This window comes from Octopus bimaculoides, chromosome 1 (assembly GCF_001194135.2).
Source record: "Octopus bimaculoides isolate UCB-OBI-ISO-001 chromosome 1, ASM119413v2, whole genome shotgun sequence".
Classification (NCBI taxonomy): Eukaryota; Metazoa; Mollusca; class Cephalopoda; order Octopoda; family Octopodidae; genus Octopus; species Octopus bimaculoides.
The window spans coordinates 130,618,553-130,636,052 of NC_068981.1; the positions used below are offsets into that span (position 1 = coordinate 130,618,553).

A 17,500-nucleotide genomic window follows, 5' to 3' on the forward strand; every position below is an offset into this window, starting at 1 on the left:
AAAAAAAAAAAAAAAAAAAAAAAAAAAAAAGCGCTTACTGGAAAACTAACTTCATTTGGCAATTTGTATTTACATGAATAAATTCAAAATTGGATTTTGGCTCTATTTATACTCATAAAAATCAATCAATTATCAATTTGTATCAGTAGCAAAGTATGATCTACCAACATTTTGACACAGAAAATAAAGTGGCCAACATTTTTTGGAATATGTTTTGAATTTTCAGTATTACTTCATTTCAACTGTAAAGTGAATATCTTCCTTTGATTTCCAACAATGAAGTATTTGAAATGTTCACATATGCTTTATTGTTGATAAACTCCAAGAATACCACAATATTTTACTGAAAATGTGATGATGTGGAGTGGGGGAAGGAGTGTTGATCAACGCTCTGTAAGAGCATGATGTAGTTAACAGATTTAAAATTTGGGAACTTCTTTGGTAGCGTGTTTGGAATAATGGATGTTATGATGAAGTAAATACAGCCCAAATGTTTGCACGAAAAGTGATTCTAATGCAAACATCTACTAAGAGCCACCCATATTCCATGGGTTCCTGAATTTGTATCATATGGCAGACATGGTGTTATATATCTTTAGGTCCATAAAACTACAGGTATCAATTCACCTGGGAGATAATCTATGATGACCAAGCCAATTAGGGAGCATCTAGCATGGCCAACTACAAATTGCTGCCAAATCCCTCATAAACCAACCGAGGTAGCTATGGTCATACAACGATAGAAAGTATCTGACCAAGAGGGAGATTAACCTCATGGATCTTCTTGCAATAAACTAGCATAGTGTTAAAAATAGAAAGACAACATTTCCTGAGGGATACAATATATATATATATATACACACACACACACACACATACATACATACCCTTTCTTGTGATGCATTAGACTAGCAGCAATATCTCTATTTACATTAGTTCACAAGCAAAACTTCTGTAGAAGCTTTTGTCCAGGAGGAAAGAGTCTGTAGGCTGCTTAAGCTTAAAAAACAATATTCAGACTAAAAGTAAAACACTTCTTACTTACATTTTATGTTCTGAATAAAATTCTTGCAGATAAGTAAAGCTAGAAGTAAAAGTTTGTGTTGAGATGCGAGCTCTAAGTGAAACATTTATGTATTGTTAAAGTGATGCAGATATTTAAATGATGAAGCACAGAAAGAAGTACTAAGAGAACACTATAAGTAAAATGCTTAGGACTGACAAGAAGAGTATATGGAAGACATTCATGTTTTATATTGGTTTGCAGTGAGTGTACAGTATAGGTAAAGAATTGAATGAAACTAAGTCACTTATTTTCTGTTATTTCAGCTCTCCTACCTTATTTCTTCGTCCCCCTATTTTTATTGCTCTCTCTCTCTCTCATATACACATAAATGAATGGCTTCATTTTACAAATACAAAAATGATTTCTGTCGAGATGGAATCACCAGGTATTACTTATTTTAGCAATGCTTTAAGAAAAGAGGACAAAGTCAACTCCGGCAGAGTTTTGAGTTCAAAACCGCAAAGTAAATATGCGAGATATTATCAAGCATCTAAATTAGATTTGAGCTTATTTGGCCAAACAACAACAACAACAACAACAACAACAACAACAACGATAAAGAAATGTGGGAAGCAAAAATGAGATAGAAAAAAAAAAGGACAAGACTATGGTTGAATAAAGCATGACATACCCCCTCTAAGACTGCTGACTAAGCCATTCTCAGCTACTTATACAAGCAACAATTAATACAGATGAGTCAATTGCTCAACTTCCTAGGAAATAGCAACCAATTCTTCATATCACAACTTACTACTTTTTGAAAAAAAGGAAGATTCATTAAATGATGTTGTTATAAAAAGAAAAAACAAAACAAAACAAAACTATAAATTAAATAAAAGACAGTATAGTCACAACTAGAATACTAATGATCAAAGATCTACTCAATCAGAAGTCATTTTGGACTAAACAACAACAACAACAACATCAACAACAATTAATAAGGGCTACTCACTCCTTACAATCTGCTCTGTGGGTGCAGAGCTAGGGTGTTGCTCATTGCAAAGCTGCGCATCTGACTGATCGCGACAGTGTGACCTGCCGTTACACACTAACGACTGGTCAGACTGACAGGTAGAGCCATCACAGTAGAATGTGCACACATCTGAAACAGCAAACACTGCCGCTTTAGTCATTCAGTAAAGACACAAAAGGGGAGACAATACATGAAGGAACAATGAGGTTTGTGTTAACTGGGAATTTGGCACGAGAGAAGGGTTGGTAATAATTGGTGCAAATACTAGCAGAGAACAATGTAGTCAATACTAGGGTAGATATGAGGGGTTGACACCAGAATTAAAAGGTAGTGGGTGGCTTTGTGGTTGATATGAAAGTTGAACTGTGGTACAGAAATTTAGTGAAGTGGAATAAATTACTTTGAGAAGGAGAGAAAATATTTGTAGACAGTATTGAATAGAACTATTTATTCAGTACTATCAGTAAACATTTAATCTATCTTTATATGCTAGGTCCTGCCTGAAATACCAAACTTTTCTTCCTCACAGCGTGAATATTTTACACTTATTATTTGCCACTACAGATCACCACTAGTTTCCTTGGAATCTATTTTTTTACCTTTGAAGTGTGGCAATTGTCTAATACAGGTACAACACTGATTTTTTTGGACACAGAAGGTCTGGAATTTAATTCTGTCGCTGTTGTACTAGTTTACTGGGTGGCCTTGTTTCACAAATATCTTGCAGAGTGTATTATTAATAAACTTGTAAAGTGTTGAGCTGGCAGAATCGTTAGCATGCTGAGCAAAATGCTTAGTGACATTTCAACCCTCTTTACACTATGAGTTCAAATTCTGCTGAGGTCGACCCTGCCTTTCGTTCCTTTGGGGTTGATTAAATGAATGCCAGTTGAACACTGGGATCGAGGTAATCAACTTACTCCCACCCCAAATGGCTGGCCTAATACCAAAATTTGAAACCAATATTAATAAACTCGTATCATTTATACTAATGTACATGTATTTCATTTAATTATAGAAGTAAAATTAATATTTGTTTAATTTAAAGGTGACTACCTCAGGTTTGGGAAAATCAGTAATCTGGAAATATGTTGGAACCAAAGGTTCTGGAATATCATTGTTGTACTTGTACCAAGATAAGGAATCATACATATCAAGTCAAAGAAGAGCTACAATCTAAGGCAGTTATTGATCACAACATAAAATTGGTACAGGTATTTATATCTCTGCATACTTCAAAAAAGATATGGAGTGTGTGTCCCAAAGAAAAGTAGCTGAAAGAAAACTCAAAGGCTATTGACATGAGTGGTGTACTGAATACTGTGTGTAAAACATTTTTAATTTACAAAATTTTCTTCCAAGTCAGAGAAGGGAAACAAAACCTGGCATCAATTGTTAACAATTCTGAAGGAGAATGGGAGATACTTTCAAGAAATTTAAAAAATAATTCATTATTGAACTGACAAGCTTGTTTATTTATGGTAGTGCAGTTGAAAAGCTTGATTCTCAACCATGTAGTCTTGGGTTTAGTCCACTGCATCACACCTTAGGCAAACATCTACTAACCCCAGGTCAACTAAAGCTTTGCTAGTAGATTTGGTAGATAGAAACTGAAAGAAGCCTATCATATGTATATATGTATGTGTGTGTGTGTGCTTATGTTTGTCCTCCATCTCTGCTTGATAACCAGTGCTGATTTGTCTACATTTCTGTAACTTAGCAGTTTGGCAAAAAGAGACTGCTAGAATAAGTACCTGGCTTAGAACAAAAATGTACTAGGATTGAGTTGGTTGACTAAACCCTTCAAGGTGGTACCCCAGCATGATTGCAGTCCAATGACTAAAACAAAATAAATGGTGTATGTGTATGAGGAGTTTATTATAGTATGCAAGCTTATATATATATATTGGGCCAGGGGAACAAAATGAGGCTTCTAAATATTGAGATTTTAAGATTTAAACTCTTACAATAAAAATTTTTAAATATGATGGTAGACAAAGCATTTAAATATAAAGGTAAAAATGAAAATGGAAGTATGAAGGGAAAAGAGGCAGGCATAAGAGAAGAGAAAGAAAGGGAGGTAAAGAGGAGATAAAGCTGAGTTAAGTAAGGTATCATTATCCTTATCAGAAACCAACAGAAAAATTGAATTTAGTAAATGTTATTAATCACATTTCTAGTGTTTCATTATATACAGTTTTTAACTGTGCATAATCCTACTACAACAATGCCTTAAAAGAGAGTGATTTATTGGGGGAAAAACAATATATTTCTCCCTATAATACTTCACATAGCCCTGAAAATCACCATGCGAAAGTAACATAACTTGGTTTAACCCACCATGTAAACTTGCTGTGGCATCATATATTGCAAAAAGTTCCTTAAAACTTGTATCGAGATACTTTCCAACTGTACAAGCAACAAAAAAGATATGGTTTTTGGTTTTAAAAATAATATAATTGTACTGGGTTCAACTCATCCACTTAGTGGCAAATGCCTCAGCATATATTGCACTTAGATGAAATCAGCAGATATCAAACAATGTTCTTTAGTACACAACATACCTTTAAGAGTAAATACATACATGACGCAATTTTAAGCCCATGGAGAAAATGAACACCACTCCTCTTTCACAGTATGTCAGGAAACTAAAAGACATGGTTAGTGGTCAAATTCACCAAATCATATTTTGCAGCATCTGGATTGTGCTGCTTGTGAGAAATTCTTCATATTGTCAAACCCTCCCTAGCATCACCTTCTATCACTCTTCTGTATGGGGTTTTGGTACCAGATCTGTCTGTTTCCTATACCTTTAAACATTGCCCTTCTTTGCTATCGGCTATTACTCTCTTTCTCTCCAACATATCACTTTGTATTGACATCCACCACTTTTTCTTACCATCAGCCATCACTATTGTCTATCTCTTGTCCTCTTTTACAACCACCCATCTTTATTGCCTTCCTTCAATCCTCTTTCTCTCAATATTCCTCCATCTAATTATGTCACTCATGTCTTTCTACTACTATTAAATATTACAAAAACAACAAAACTCCAAAAAAGAAACACAAAAGGTTACTTATCATTGTCACTTTTCCACTGCTTCTCTCTACCATAACCTTGCAATTATTCCTTTCTTTCTCTCATCATACTATACTATCTTCTTTGATGTTTCTCCCCCACTCCATCACACACACACACACACACACACACTGTCTGTCTGTCTATGTCATCTCTCTCTCTCTCTCTGTGTCACTTCTCTTCTATTCACTATTTCAATCCTCTTTGTAAAAGAAAGCCAGAAAGGTACAAATGCAGCTGAAATATCAATACATCTTCATAACTTTTTGCCTGTAAAATACTTTCACAAGAATGCTCTTTTCTTCCTAATCTCTTTTTACTTTGATATATTATTAATCTAAACAACACCTTTGTCATCATCATAATTTTAACATTCACTTTTCCATGGTTACATAGATCAGGCCAAATTTGTTGAGGCAGGTTTTCTACAGCTGGATGTCCTTCCTGTTGCCAACCCTCACCTATTACCAAGTAAGGTGATATTCTCAAGGCAAGGAGACAGTAACACACATTTCTCCTATGCCTCATCGTCGTTTAATGTTCACTTTCCATGTTGGCATGGGTTGGAAGATTTGACAAGAGCTGGAAAACGACAACAAGCTCTACTGTCTACTTTAGCATGCTTGGTATGGCGAGATGCCCTTCCTAATGCTAATTAGTTTACAAAGTATATTGGGTGCTTTTTTATGTGACAGCAGCACTAGTGAAGTCATCAGATATATATATATGTGTGTGATGGGCTTCTTTCATTTTCCATCTACAAAAGGCCACTCACAAGCCCTGGGGCTATAGAAGAAGATACTTGCCCAAGGTGCCATGCAATAGGATTGAAACTTGAAACCATGTTGTTGAGAAGCAAACTTCTTATCACACAACTATGCCAACCGATTGGCATCCAGTTGTAAGTCACTACCATCTAATCCATGCCAGCATAGAAATGTAAGTACTTTAACTTTTAGTCAGTATTTACTTTTTTAATTTCTTTTCATTTTAGCCAAATTTATATTTCAACACATCACTCTAAACAGAGGCCTCTGATAAAATACTTTACAAAAAAAAAAAATCTTTGCTATGTTGGTGGAAGCTTTATTTTTATCATTTTTGTTTATTGTTTAGCCTCAGGTTAGTGTCCTGATTGAGCAGTCTTATGATGAAAGGCATTCCATTCATGTTCTATTTCAAGACAGCAGGGTGTTATTTGACTGCTATTTCTAGCTGCTTGAGTGATCGCAGAGAAGTCAGCTTATTGGCTGGTATTACATTATCAATATATGTGCATTTATCTTTTCACCATGAGAAAATACAGCACTCAAGAACCCTTTTCAGAGTCCCTGTAACAGGTGGGAAGATGGGAATACAGTATCCTTGTCTGAATGATTGCAGCAAAGTGGATTCCATCCAGCATTAAATAGACAATGCATAACTATTTAGATATACGGAGTTAGTTATATACCACTGCTAGTGAATGTATAATTCTGTCAATACAGTTCTATATTTAAGAGATGAGGAATTATGTACATTATTTACATTTGACGGATATTTGTCCTCATCTTGTTTGTTGTTAACAAACCGAAACGTTGTTAACAACAAACTAGATGAGGACAAATATCCGTCAAATGTAAATAACGTACAATTCTGCCAATATTTTTTATTTTTTTACTTTTTTCAGTTATTAGACTGCAGCCATGCTGGGGTACCACCTTGAATTTTTATTCGAATGAATCAATCCCAGGATTTATTATTTTTTTTAAAGAGTGATACATATTCTATTGATTTCTTTTGGCAAACTGCTAAGTTATGGGGACATAAATATACCAACACTAGTTGTCAAGCAGTGGTGGGGGATGAACACAAAGACACACAGATTATATATATATATATATATATATATATATATATATGTACAACCCACACAAACACATATATGTACAGGCTATCAAATTCACTCACAAGGCTTTGGCCCAAGGTGCCACAGTGGGACTAAACCTAGAACTATATGGTTAGGAAGCAAGCTTCTTAGCATGCAATCATGCGTACCGCTTAATATAATGCTAACATTAGAATGTGTTCATTACTTTGAAAACAACATAATCACAACCCCCAAAGTAGGCTGTAGTAATTTAACCCTAGCTCATCAATGGTTGAGAATACCTATGATCAAAAATGTTTCAAATATGACCTCATGCTTTTATATTTCAGGGACTACATATTCAGTATGTGTATATCCTTTATTTAAGATGGTAGGGTTCAATATAAGGGAAATTTGGTGTCTATTCCTAGCAAGTTGGTTGACCTCCAAAAGGTTCTCATGTTGATTCAAGCTCTCAGTGGGTTTTATGAATTTGTATACCAATACCCTTTTCACTGTTAGCTGTTGGGATACTTGTTGTTGGCACTCCGTTGCTTACGACGTCGAGGGTTCCAATTCATCCGATCAACAGAACAGCCAGCTCGTGAAATTAACGTGTGACTGGTTGAGCACTCCACAGACACGTGTACCCATAACGTAGTTCTTGGGGATATTCAGCGTGACATAGTGTGACAAGGCTGGCCCTTTGAAATACAGGTACAACAGAAACAGGAAGAAAGAGAGAGAAAGTTGTTGTGAAAGAGTACAGCAGGGTTCACTACCATCCCCTGCTAGAGCCTCATGGAGCTTTAGGTGTTTTCACTCAATAAACACTCACGATGCCCGGTCTGGGAATCGAAACCACGATCCTATAACCGCGAGTCCGCTGCCCTAACCACTGGGCCATTGCGCCTCCACATGTTGGGATACTACATCCTTCAAAAAACTTCCCTGCCTCTTGAAATTCCCCAACAATACATCTCATGCCTCCCACCCCCGTTTTTTTTAAAGACTTATTCCCTGTTCACTTCCTGTGCATTTATTATATACAGTTCATGCAGTTTTGGTTTTATGATGAGTTACAGAGCACCTGAGCACTGTATACAATAAATTCTTTATATCTTTTATGTGCTAATCTTTTTGTCATTATAAGTGAAGGCTTCATATGTTGATAGCTAAATTCTCCCAATAAGAGAGTCTGTACAGAGTAAAGAATATATTTAATACATGCAAAAATAAATTGCTCAAATAACTTTATTAAAATTCATTTTAAAAGTTGTTAGCGAATCACACAAAGCTTGAAAATTAACTAAATGAAAATTTAAAACATTTTAAAAATTACTATGATGAAATTTATAAAGAACAGCATATTTAATCTTGCATTGGTTAAATTAGCTTTAATTGAGGTTGCATACATAAAGTAAATTTAAATTTTGGATAGTCAATAAACTAAGATATTTTGAAGATACAATTACAACTAGGAAACCATTGAATTTATTCATTATCAGAAGCAAAAATCTGCTTTCTTGGTAAAGCTTAGAGATTAAAACCTGCATTTTCAGTCCAACACAAAATATGTTGGTTTTGAATTCACTCTACTGCTGAGTACCCAGAAAAACCCTACTCCAGTAGGTACATAGTAACAAGGCTGCGAAATGACAGCTTATGAATGCCTCAAATGCCTAGCACATTGATATCTCTCTCTTTACTCTTTTACTTGTTTCAGTCGAGCAAATTAATTAAACACCGTTGTTATCGCTGTTGGGGGAGGGGGTCAATTTAATCAACTTAGCCCTTCTCCCAAAATTGCTGGCCTTGTACCAAAATTTGAAATCATTATTATTATTGCGTTAGAGAGCAGTGCATGACATTGAGGTACAAATATACGAAACCCAATATACCCATCATAATGACATAAGACCTTGCAAGTGGGGGCCCAGTTAGAATTTTCTTCAGGTTGAGTAGCCCATCCTGCTCAAAAGGTCCTTGAAAAAAGGGTTGTTTAAGGATGTTGAGTGAAACACTCATGTTTCCAGAGGTGATTTATTCAAACCCCAAAGAACTCCTCTCAACATATGGCTATGATGATCCCCAACTACTATTCAGAGATGCACATATTGTCAGTGTCAACTGGTTAAGGTGAAAAAACTGACAAGCAAATCTGTGGTATTGAGCAGAATATTTGTTGTCACCTATCTCTTTGACACCGAGACAAAACATGTACATGATGACACTTCCAATCAGTTAAGATCAGAGGCCATGAAATTAGTATTTGTTGTTGTCAGTGACATGCACCCCTTTAACAAACTAAGCTGATCCATATTTTAGGGACTAAATTCAGTGCTCAAACTTGTAGCAGCCTGACTGAAGCTTTGATTATCTTCATTTTCGTGAATTATTTCGAAAAGGGAGCATACTTGTAACTTCTGCATGTCCTTCTAGACTACAATGATTGTGATCATTATCCTCATTATTATTATTTAATATCCGTTTCCCATGCTGGCATGGGTTGGATAGTTTGACTGAGGACTGGCAAAGCCAGTAGGCTGCACCAGGCTCCAATCTGATCAGGCAGAGTTTCTACAGCTGGATGCCCCTCCTAACACCAACCACTCTGAGAGTGTAGTGGGTGCTTCTTATGTGCCACTGGCACAGGAGCCAGTCAGGAGGCACTGGCATCAACCATGTTTAGATGGTCCTTTTTTATGTGTCATTGGCACAGGAGCCAGTCAGGGGGTACTGGCATCAGTCTGAATATCTGAATTGATGTCTAGTGAAGGAATTCCCCAAGTTCGTGTAGGAACTTGAAGGCAAGAGGAAAGATATGAGACCCTGGTTGGAGGGTAGGATATCTCAAAAGCTAGTTCAGATGAAAAGCAGTATGATGCAGTAGCAATATGAGAGAGAGAGAGAGAGAGGAAAATAACATATGCCTGTGGACTAAAAGGTCGCTTGTAGGAGAATCTTTACCAATCAGTTGGTTGACCTTGTTTTTGATGTGGTCTAGAATGTAGTGGCAGCATTATCCCAGATATCTGGCAAGTAAATCCATTAAGCACTCCATGATTCCATTAACTAACAACGCTGTTACCATATCACTCATCTGCATTTCAGTGTTCACTACCACCTCTACCAACACTTCTACTCACCTCCACCCCCCCCCACATCAAATCAGTCCCAATTCTTTCCCTATCAATTATCTCCCTGTAGAAAAGAATTTGCCTTCATAGTTGTCTCCCTTACACCAATTCAATGATGGGATTCATGTGCATAGTGATAGCTCTAAAGGACTACATCTTTCACTGCAAATTTTCTTTGGTGAGCTGAGTGATAAAAAACAAACAAACAAAAAACTTTCTAGAATACACTCTCCTATTGAGAAAATATTTCAAGGAATGTCTTAAGGCGATAGGTTTCAGTGTTGGAAGGATTTCAGCCAGTTTTTATGGAAGCAGAAACTGCACCAGACAACAATAAAATAAATAAAAAAAAAGACTGCACTCTTAAATTTAAAAAAAAAAAAAAAATTTATACAAAACTTTGCTGCCAAATAAGAATGACTCATTATATGTATTAGGTGTGGCGTAATAAAATATGTGGTTCTACTGTTTGTAGTCAACATAAATTAGATATCACCATTTGATAGAATTTCTCCTCTGCTTCTTCTCTTAGTATCTGTCTCACAACCCTGTAAATGATTACACAGGAATGTAGGACTAATTTGAAATATGCAAAGAGTGTGGGCTCTGTAATGAGACAAGTTTGTGCATGTTATTCTACTCTGTTATTGTGTTGCTGGACAATTCTATATCAACACTGGAATTCACAGAAACTGCTTAGATTCTGAGTAGTTTGTTGCATGCACTAACCACTGAGTCTTTCTCTGTGTTCTTACCAACTTATAATAAAGCAGTGAATTGTTAATGCTTCCTCTCACAGCCCCGAACATAATGCAGTGGTTATCTTTGCTTATAGAGACTGCTACTACCAAATCAGTAACTACAAAGGATCTTCTATGAAGTTGCTTCACATGTTAGGAACAACAGACAAAATATATTTCAAATCATACTCCACCCCATCTCCCAGAAAAAAAGGACACTTCAGATAATGTAATCTTTAATATGCAGTTGGAATACTTTTGCTCATGGTAGTCTGGTCAATCAGAACTGACCCAGACCTAAATATCAGCAGCAACAACCTGTGACTACTTCACAAGTACAGCCAATACAGAACACTATAAATACCTCTATACAGCTACAATCAACTCAAACCAACGAAGGGAGCCCCCTACTTGGTTGCTTCATACACTAGAAATAGCAGTCAAATCTCCAACATATTACATCTTATTGCTTTAAAAAAGAAAGGATAGGTTGGGTAATGTAGTGCAGAGTATGCAGTTTCTGAAAATAAAAACAGGATACTGATGACATAATCATGGGCTTGCTGGATTGGATCAAACAATCATAATTTCAAACGTTTTTTTTTCTCTACAACTACACCCAACATAATCCACTGTAAATCTCTACTTTAGACACCTTTAGACAACTGCAACCTCTACCAGATATCTCTGCACCTCTACAATGACCACAACAGTTACACTATCCACCGCTACTATGATCACTCACCTATCCACAGCCAGATACATGGGGCACAGAGTTAAATACAATAGCAAGGGAACAACAGTAACTACGTGCTGCCAACAATAGAATGTAAACCCATGTCTCTTTAACCAATCACTGTATACTGCATCTACTTGGCTATTCTCCCTTCTATACTGTAATGCTGTATGTTCTCCACAGTATCATGCCATACTTACCACCTTAGCATGCCAGCTAGCACAGTTGTCATAAAAATACCACCATAGCTCATGTCAAAGGTTGCCGATCAGTTGTCAATTATTCATAAAGAGAAGAAGGCTGGTATGTTTGGTTGGAAATATTAAGTATGAGTATTAAAACAGAGTAAAATTAAGTGGGCAAACTAAGAAATTAATGTAGATGCCACTGTATAGTTGATCAACTTGCAAGAAATAGCAGCCAAATTTCCCTCAAATCATAGCCAGACAAGTCTTAGAAAAACACAGAGTGGTTGTGGTTGGAATACCTTTGATAATAGGTTTGCTCAGTTTAGGTTAACCTGGGGTTAAACAACAGCACAAAGAAACAACAGAATAAATTTGAGCTGTTTAAGTCAGTTTTACAAAAGTACTCTTCCGTGTGTTTTGAGGGTGGGGGTGGGGGAAGGGAAGGCAAATTATTTTAGTCAAATAGAAGGTAATTTTTTGCACAAGGTGCAGTAACGACTGTCTGGTTAAGAAGTTTGCTTCTTAACTCCATGTTTTTGCATTCAGTCCCACCATGTGGCAACTTGAGCGTCTTCTATTATAGACCTGGGCAGACCAAAGCCTGGATTTGGGAGACAAACTGAATGTGTGTGTGTGTGTGTGTGCATTTATGTTTGTATGTCTGTGTGCTTTTATGAGGGAGTTCATATTTCCCCCCCATCTTCACTTGTATTTGCTGATTGTAGACAATCAAAGCAGTGTTGCTCATGCAGATGGTCCTATTTGTGTGCAGTCTACCATGAAAACACATCAAAACATGTTCTTGACACGTACGATCTTTGTAAATGAAAGAGGAGAATCATTGTGCATCATTTGTTTCCAGTTCTCTGTGTGACTATGTCCAGGCTGTTGTCTGATAGACTGGGAAATTATTAACTTGCTTGGGTACAGATGGGGGTTGGCATCAAGAAGGACATCCAGTTGTAGAAAACCCTGCACCAAAATACTCTCATCTAACCCATGCAAGCATAGAAAAGCAGATGGTAGAAATGATGATTATAATGATTTCCTTATGGCGTCCCATCAAGATGTCCTTCTTTTAAGATATTTGCCTGAACTAGTCCTGTAGCAAAATCATACTGGAGCTTGATACATCATCAATCATGTTCAGCTTGTATTGTGATCTCAAATTCCACCAAGGTTGCCTTTCAGGGCTGATATAATAAGGACCAGTTGAACACTGAGTCAATATAATTGACTTAACTTTCTCATAAAATTGCTGGCCTTGTACCAAAATTCAAACCCATACTTATTATTATTATTATTATTATTATTATTATTATTATTATTAATGATGATTGCACCACTGCTCTCCTTCAATCAGGCAGGCAACGCAATTTTGCTTTGTCTGGTGGCTGTGGCAAAACAGGTTGTTTGGTGGGCAAAGCTGAAAGGTATGAGGCCAGATACATCCTTCTTTGGTAGAGCTCTCATTGACTTTTTCAAGTTTCACTTGAAAAGGAAATTGAGAGTAGAGAGGGAAGTGCTGTCCTCGAGTGAGTTTATTGAAAGGTGGGTGAAAGTTGCGAAAATGGCAAGAGTGGGTGGTACCTCTCTAAGTGTAGACTTGTGAGTCAGAGAGAAGAAATTAGAGAGGGCACTTGCTCATAGTGTTTCAGGAAAATCTCAGACAGTGGGGTTCCCTGGTTATCCCTAGAGGTGTTCCTGCATCAGGAGGACCACATCTCTATCATCCTCCCCACTCCCCCCTTTTTTTAACCTTTGTATGCTATGCATGTCTCTTCTTTTCCAGTGTATACCATGTATACCTTTTTTTTTTTTATCATTTCATTATTATATGTAAACATCCCACACTTTATGTCTGTCTCTGTATTGTCCCCCTCATCCTTCACCCCTGTGGCAAATAAATGAAATCATCATCATCATCATCATTATTATTATTACTATGGTAGCAAGGTGGGAGAATTGTTAGCATGCTAGGCAAAATGGTTAGTGGCATTTCATCTGTCCATACTTTGTTGACTTTGCCTTTCATCCTTTTGGGGTTGATAAATTAAGTACCAGTGAAACACTGGGGTTGATGTCATTGACTAGTCTCCTCCCCAGAAATTTCAGGCCTGTGCTTTAGTAGAAAGGATTATTATTATTATTATTATTATTATTATTATTATTATTATTATCACTAAGGCTGTAGGAAGGTGGTGAGCTAGCAGAATCATTAGCACGCTGGGCAAAATGCTAGGCAGCATTTCATCCATCTTTACATTCTCAATTCAAATTCTGCCAAGGTCAGCTTTGTCTGTCATTGTTTTGGGGTCAATAAACTAAGTACCAGTTGAACACTGAGGTTGATGTAATTGGCTTATGACCTCCCTGAACTTGTTGGCCTTGTGCCAAAAATTCGAAATCATTATTAAGGCAGTGGGCTGGCAGAATTGTCAGCAGATCAGACAAAATGCTTAGCAGTATCTCTTTCAGCTCTTTATGTTCTGAGTTCAAGTCCTGCCAAGGTCAACTTTGCCTTTCATCCTTTTGGGGTCAATAAAATAAGTACCAGTTGAACACTGGGGTCGATGTAATCAAATAGCCCCTACCTTCCGAAATTCCAGGCCTTGTGCCTGTAACAGAAAGGGTTATCCTTATCATGATATTCGAAAGAGCATCCACCTTTAGAAACCATGCCAAAGGCGATGTGGAGCATGTTACAGCCCGATGACTCACCAGATCTTGTCAAGTGATCCAATCCATGCCAGCATGGAAAAGAGGCAATACATAATTATGACGATGGTTGTGAATAGGCAAAATTATTAATACTGGAAAAAATAGCTTGTGGTATTTGTAGCTCTTTACATTCTGTGTCCAAATCCTGCTGAGGTCAAATCTACCGTAAGACCTAAACCACATCTCTTAAAAATTGCTGGTCTTGTGTCTACAGCAGACACAATTATTTAGTGAAATGTATTAAAATTCTAAAATTTATATACGTATAAAAAAAAAAAAAAAATTCCTATCCAAATTGCAATAGCAGGAAATGTCACTAGTTTATATTAGCAACAAAGATGAGAGACAGAAGAAATAAATATGCAGACTAAGGAATATAATTGTCAATAAAATTTGTCAACTTAGACAAATTAAATTAAGATTTAATATGTGGGCCAGAGCTAAGAGCAGAGTAGGAGTTTCTACACAGTCGACATTCTTTGTCTGTAAATTACACAATAACCAGTATTCCTTCATGTGCACAAACAGCACAAGATGTAGTTATTATACTTCCTTAGGTTAAAGTTACCTTTTAGAAGAGAAATTTGCTGCAGTTGACTCACTGAAGTTCCTCAACTGCAGAAGGTATAGAACAGATAAATTTCTTAATCTTAGCTATCATCTCCATCCACTTCACAACTCAGAGTTGTCATACATCAAGATACTCTGAGTTTGGCCTCAGCTATGATGGCTAAAAAAAAATACTGGAGAACCTTGACACATTTTACATGAGCAGTTTGTGTAGCATTTGTGATTCTTTTTCTTTTTCTCTTCTTATAGGTCACTATCTAAATGTGCACCCCTTCTGAATTATCGAATTTAACCTTGCAAGTCTTTAAAAATAATTGTAAATTTTACAGGGTTTCTGATACTGCTCAATCATTTAGTGTTTAAACTGGCCATATCCAGTCCCAATATTCTATCTGTTTTATGTTCATCACACCTGCCCTACAAAGTCATTCCAGAAAGAAAAAAAAAAAAAAAAAAAAAAAAAAAAAAAATCACATCTTTGAAATTTCGAAGCTACAAGATAATGCACGATTAATTCAAAACAATATGAATGAATAAGCATTACATATGACAGAGAAACCTGAATGCTAAAGGGTTAAGGCAGTGGTTCTTGGTGCCTTTTGTTGCTTAGTATCTAATCCCTTTTCAGCAAATGGTGTTTTAAAATGACCTCCTTTGCATGTTTTGACTCCACCCCTGTAAAAAAAAAAGTGGGGTGGGAAACGAATTTTGAGTTATGATTTATTACCCATATTTACTTATACTACCTAATCTAGAACATTACCTTTTTTTTAGATTAGTGATTTACCCTAGTTAAAATTTTTATGGTAATTAATAAAGAAAGTCAGGATTTATAATAAAATTACATTGGACCTTAGCACATCATCAGTCATGTTTCTACTGACCAATAACACAATGTCTGACACATATTTTAATTGCAACAAAGGTGCATTAAAAATGCATTTGAAATATAAATATAGTAATTGGTTTCGCTATTTTATTTTTAATAAAAACCACAATCTCTAAAAGTCACAACGTCTAATGTTCTTTCTTGACGCTCACAAAGACATACAAAAGGGACACTACCATCTAAGTCAAGATTCACTATCCCATAGAAAAAAAGATTATGCCATCCTGTGATACCTGTCTACAATCAGCTTAATTAAGACACTGAGATTTTAAAATTTGATGGCTAATAGATACAGCACATTGCAGGTGACAGGATACTAATAGCCAGTACTTCAGTTGCTAAGTCTATCAGTCCACCTGCAACAACATTCAGTATAACATAATAGGTACTGATGGATACAGGGACTGTTGGGTGTTTTAATAATCAGGTGAGGTTGAGAAAAACTAGTAATGAATAAAAGAATGTTTAAGAGTGGATCAAGAACTGGAAGTTATCTCCTCCTGTTTTTTCATTTTATTTTTTTTCATTTTATCTAGTTTCAGCTCATGAGCTGTGGCCATGCTGTTTCATCACTATAATTAACTGAACAGGAAGGTGAGCCTCATTAACTGTTTTCACTTAATCAAGTAGGGAACACACACATACAAAAAAGAAAAACCCTTAAAAAAAAATTAAAAAACACCACCAGCATAATTCTTTTACATCAAACCAATATATACATATATAAGTATAAATGAGAATATAATCATTATTTATTTGTTCATTTTACATCCATCTTTTCATGATACCATGGGTTAAAAGAATACATATTGGAGGTATTACTTTACAACCAAGGTATCTTTTCTGTCATTGACCTCGACATGTTTTTCAAGTAATGGTCTTTTTTTTATTTTTTTTATTCCATTCATTTTCAATAGGCACAGCACTAGGAGACAATTTATTAGCAAGTAATGTCAACGAAAGACACTATTTTTTTTGCGCAAAGCTTTTCATTGGTAGAATATAAACATTCATTCATGCAGTCACAAACACATAAAGCTTCCATGCAGTTACCACCTTCCAATTTCACTCACAAGGCATGGGCTGGCCCAAAGCTGAAGTAGAAGTCACTTGCATAAAGTGTCATGCGGTGAGATAGAACTCAAGATTCAATAGCAACAAAGTAAACTGTGTAGCCACCCATCCATGTCTGCATCATCATCATCATCATAATTTTAAGGTCCACTTTTCCATGCTTGCATAGGCTGGATGTCCTTCCTGTTACTAACCCATACCTGTTTCCAAGTCAGGTAATATTCCCCTGTGGTCAGTTATGTTTCTGCTGAACAGTGGAAATGAATGATATTCAATCACATTACATGATGTTACAACGACATACACGCACAAATGTGACAGGTGTCTTTCAGCCTTCATCCACCAAATCCACTTTAAGTAAAAGACACTTTCCCTAAGGTACCACACAGTGAGACTGAACCTGAAACTAAGTGGTTGGGAAGCAAACTTCTTAACTGCAAAGCCATGCCTGCTCCAATATATATATTGATGGAAA

At 36.3% G+C, this 17,500-nt stretch overlaps 1 protein-coding gene across 5 annotated transcripts in view; it reads right to left on the reverse strand.

The window, feature by feature from the left end:
• The window catches only part of LOC106868391 (low-density lipoprotein receptor class A domain-containing protein 4), a 149,328-nt gene that overhangs the window by 13,102 nt on the left and 118,726 nt on the right, over nucleotides 1–17,500 (reverse strand). For 3 of the 5 annotated variants that reach the window (XM_052970634.1, XM_052970652.1, XM_052970646.1), the window contains one exon: nucleotides 2,019–2,168. The exons of the other annotated variants lie outside the window; for them this stretch is intronic. In XM_052970634.1, coding sequence (XP_052826594.1) covers nucleotides 2,019–2,168 — 150 coding nt within the window. The remainder of the gene's footprint in view (nucleotides 1–2,018; nucleotides 2,169–17,500) is intronic. 5 annotated transcript variants of the gene reach the window in all.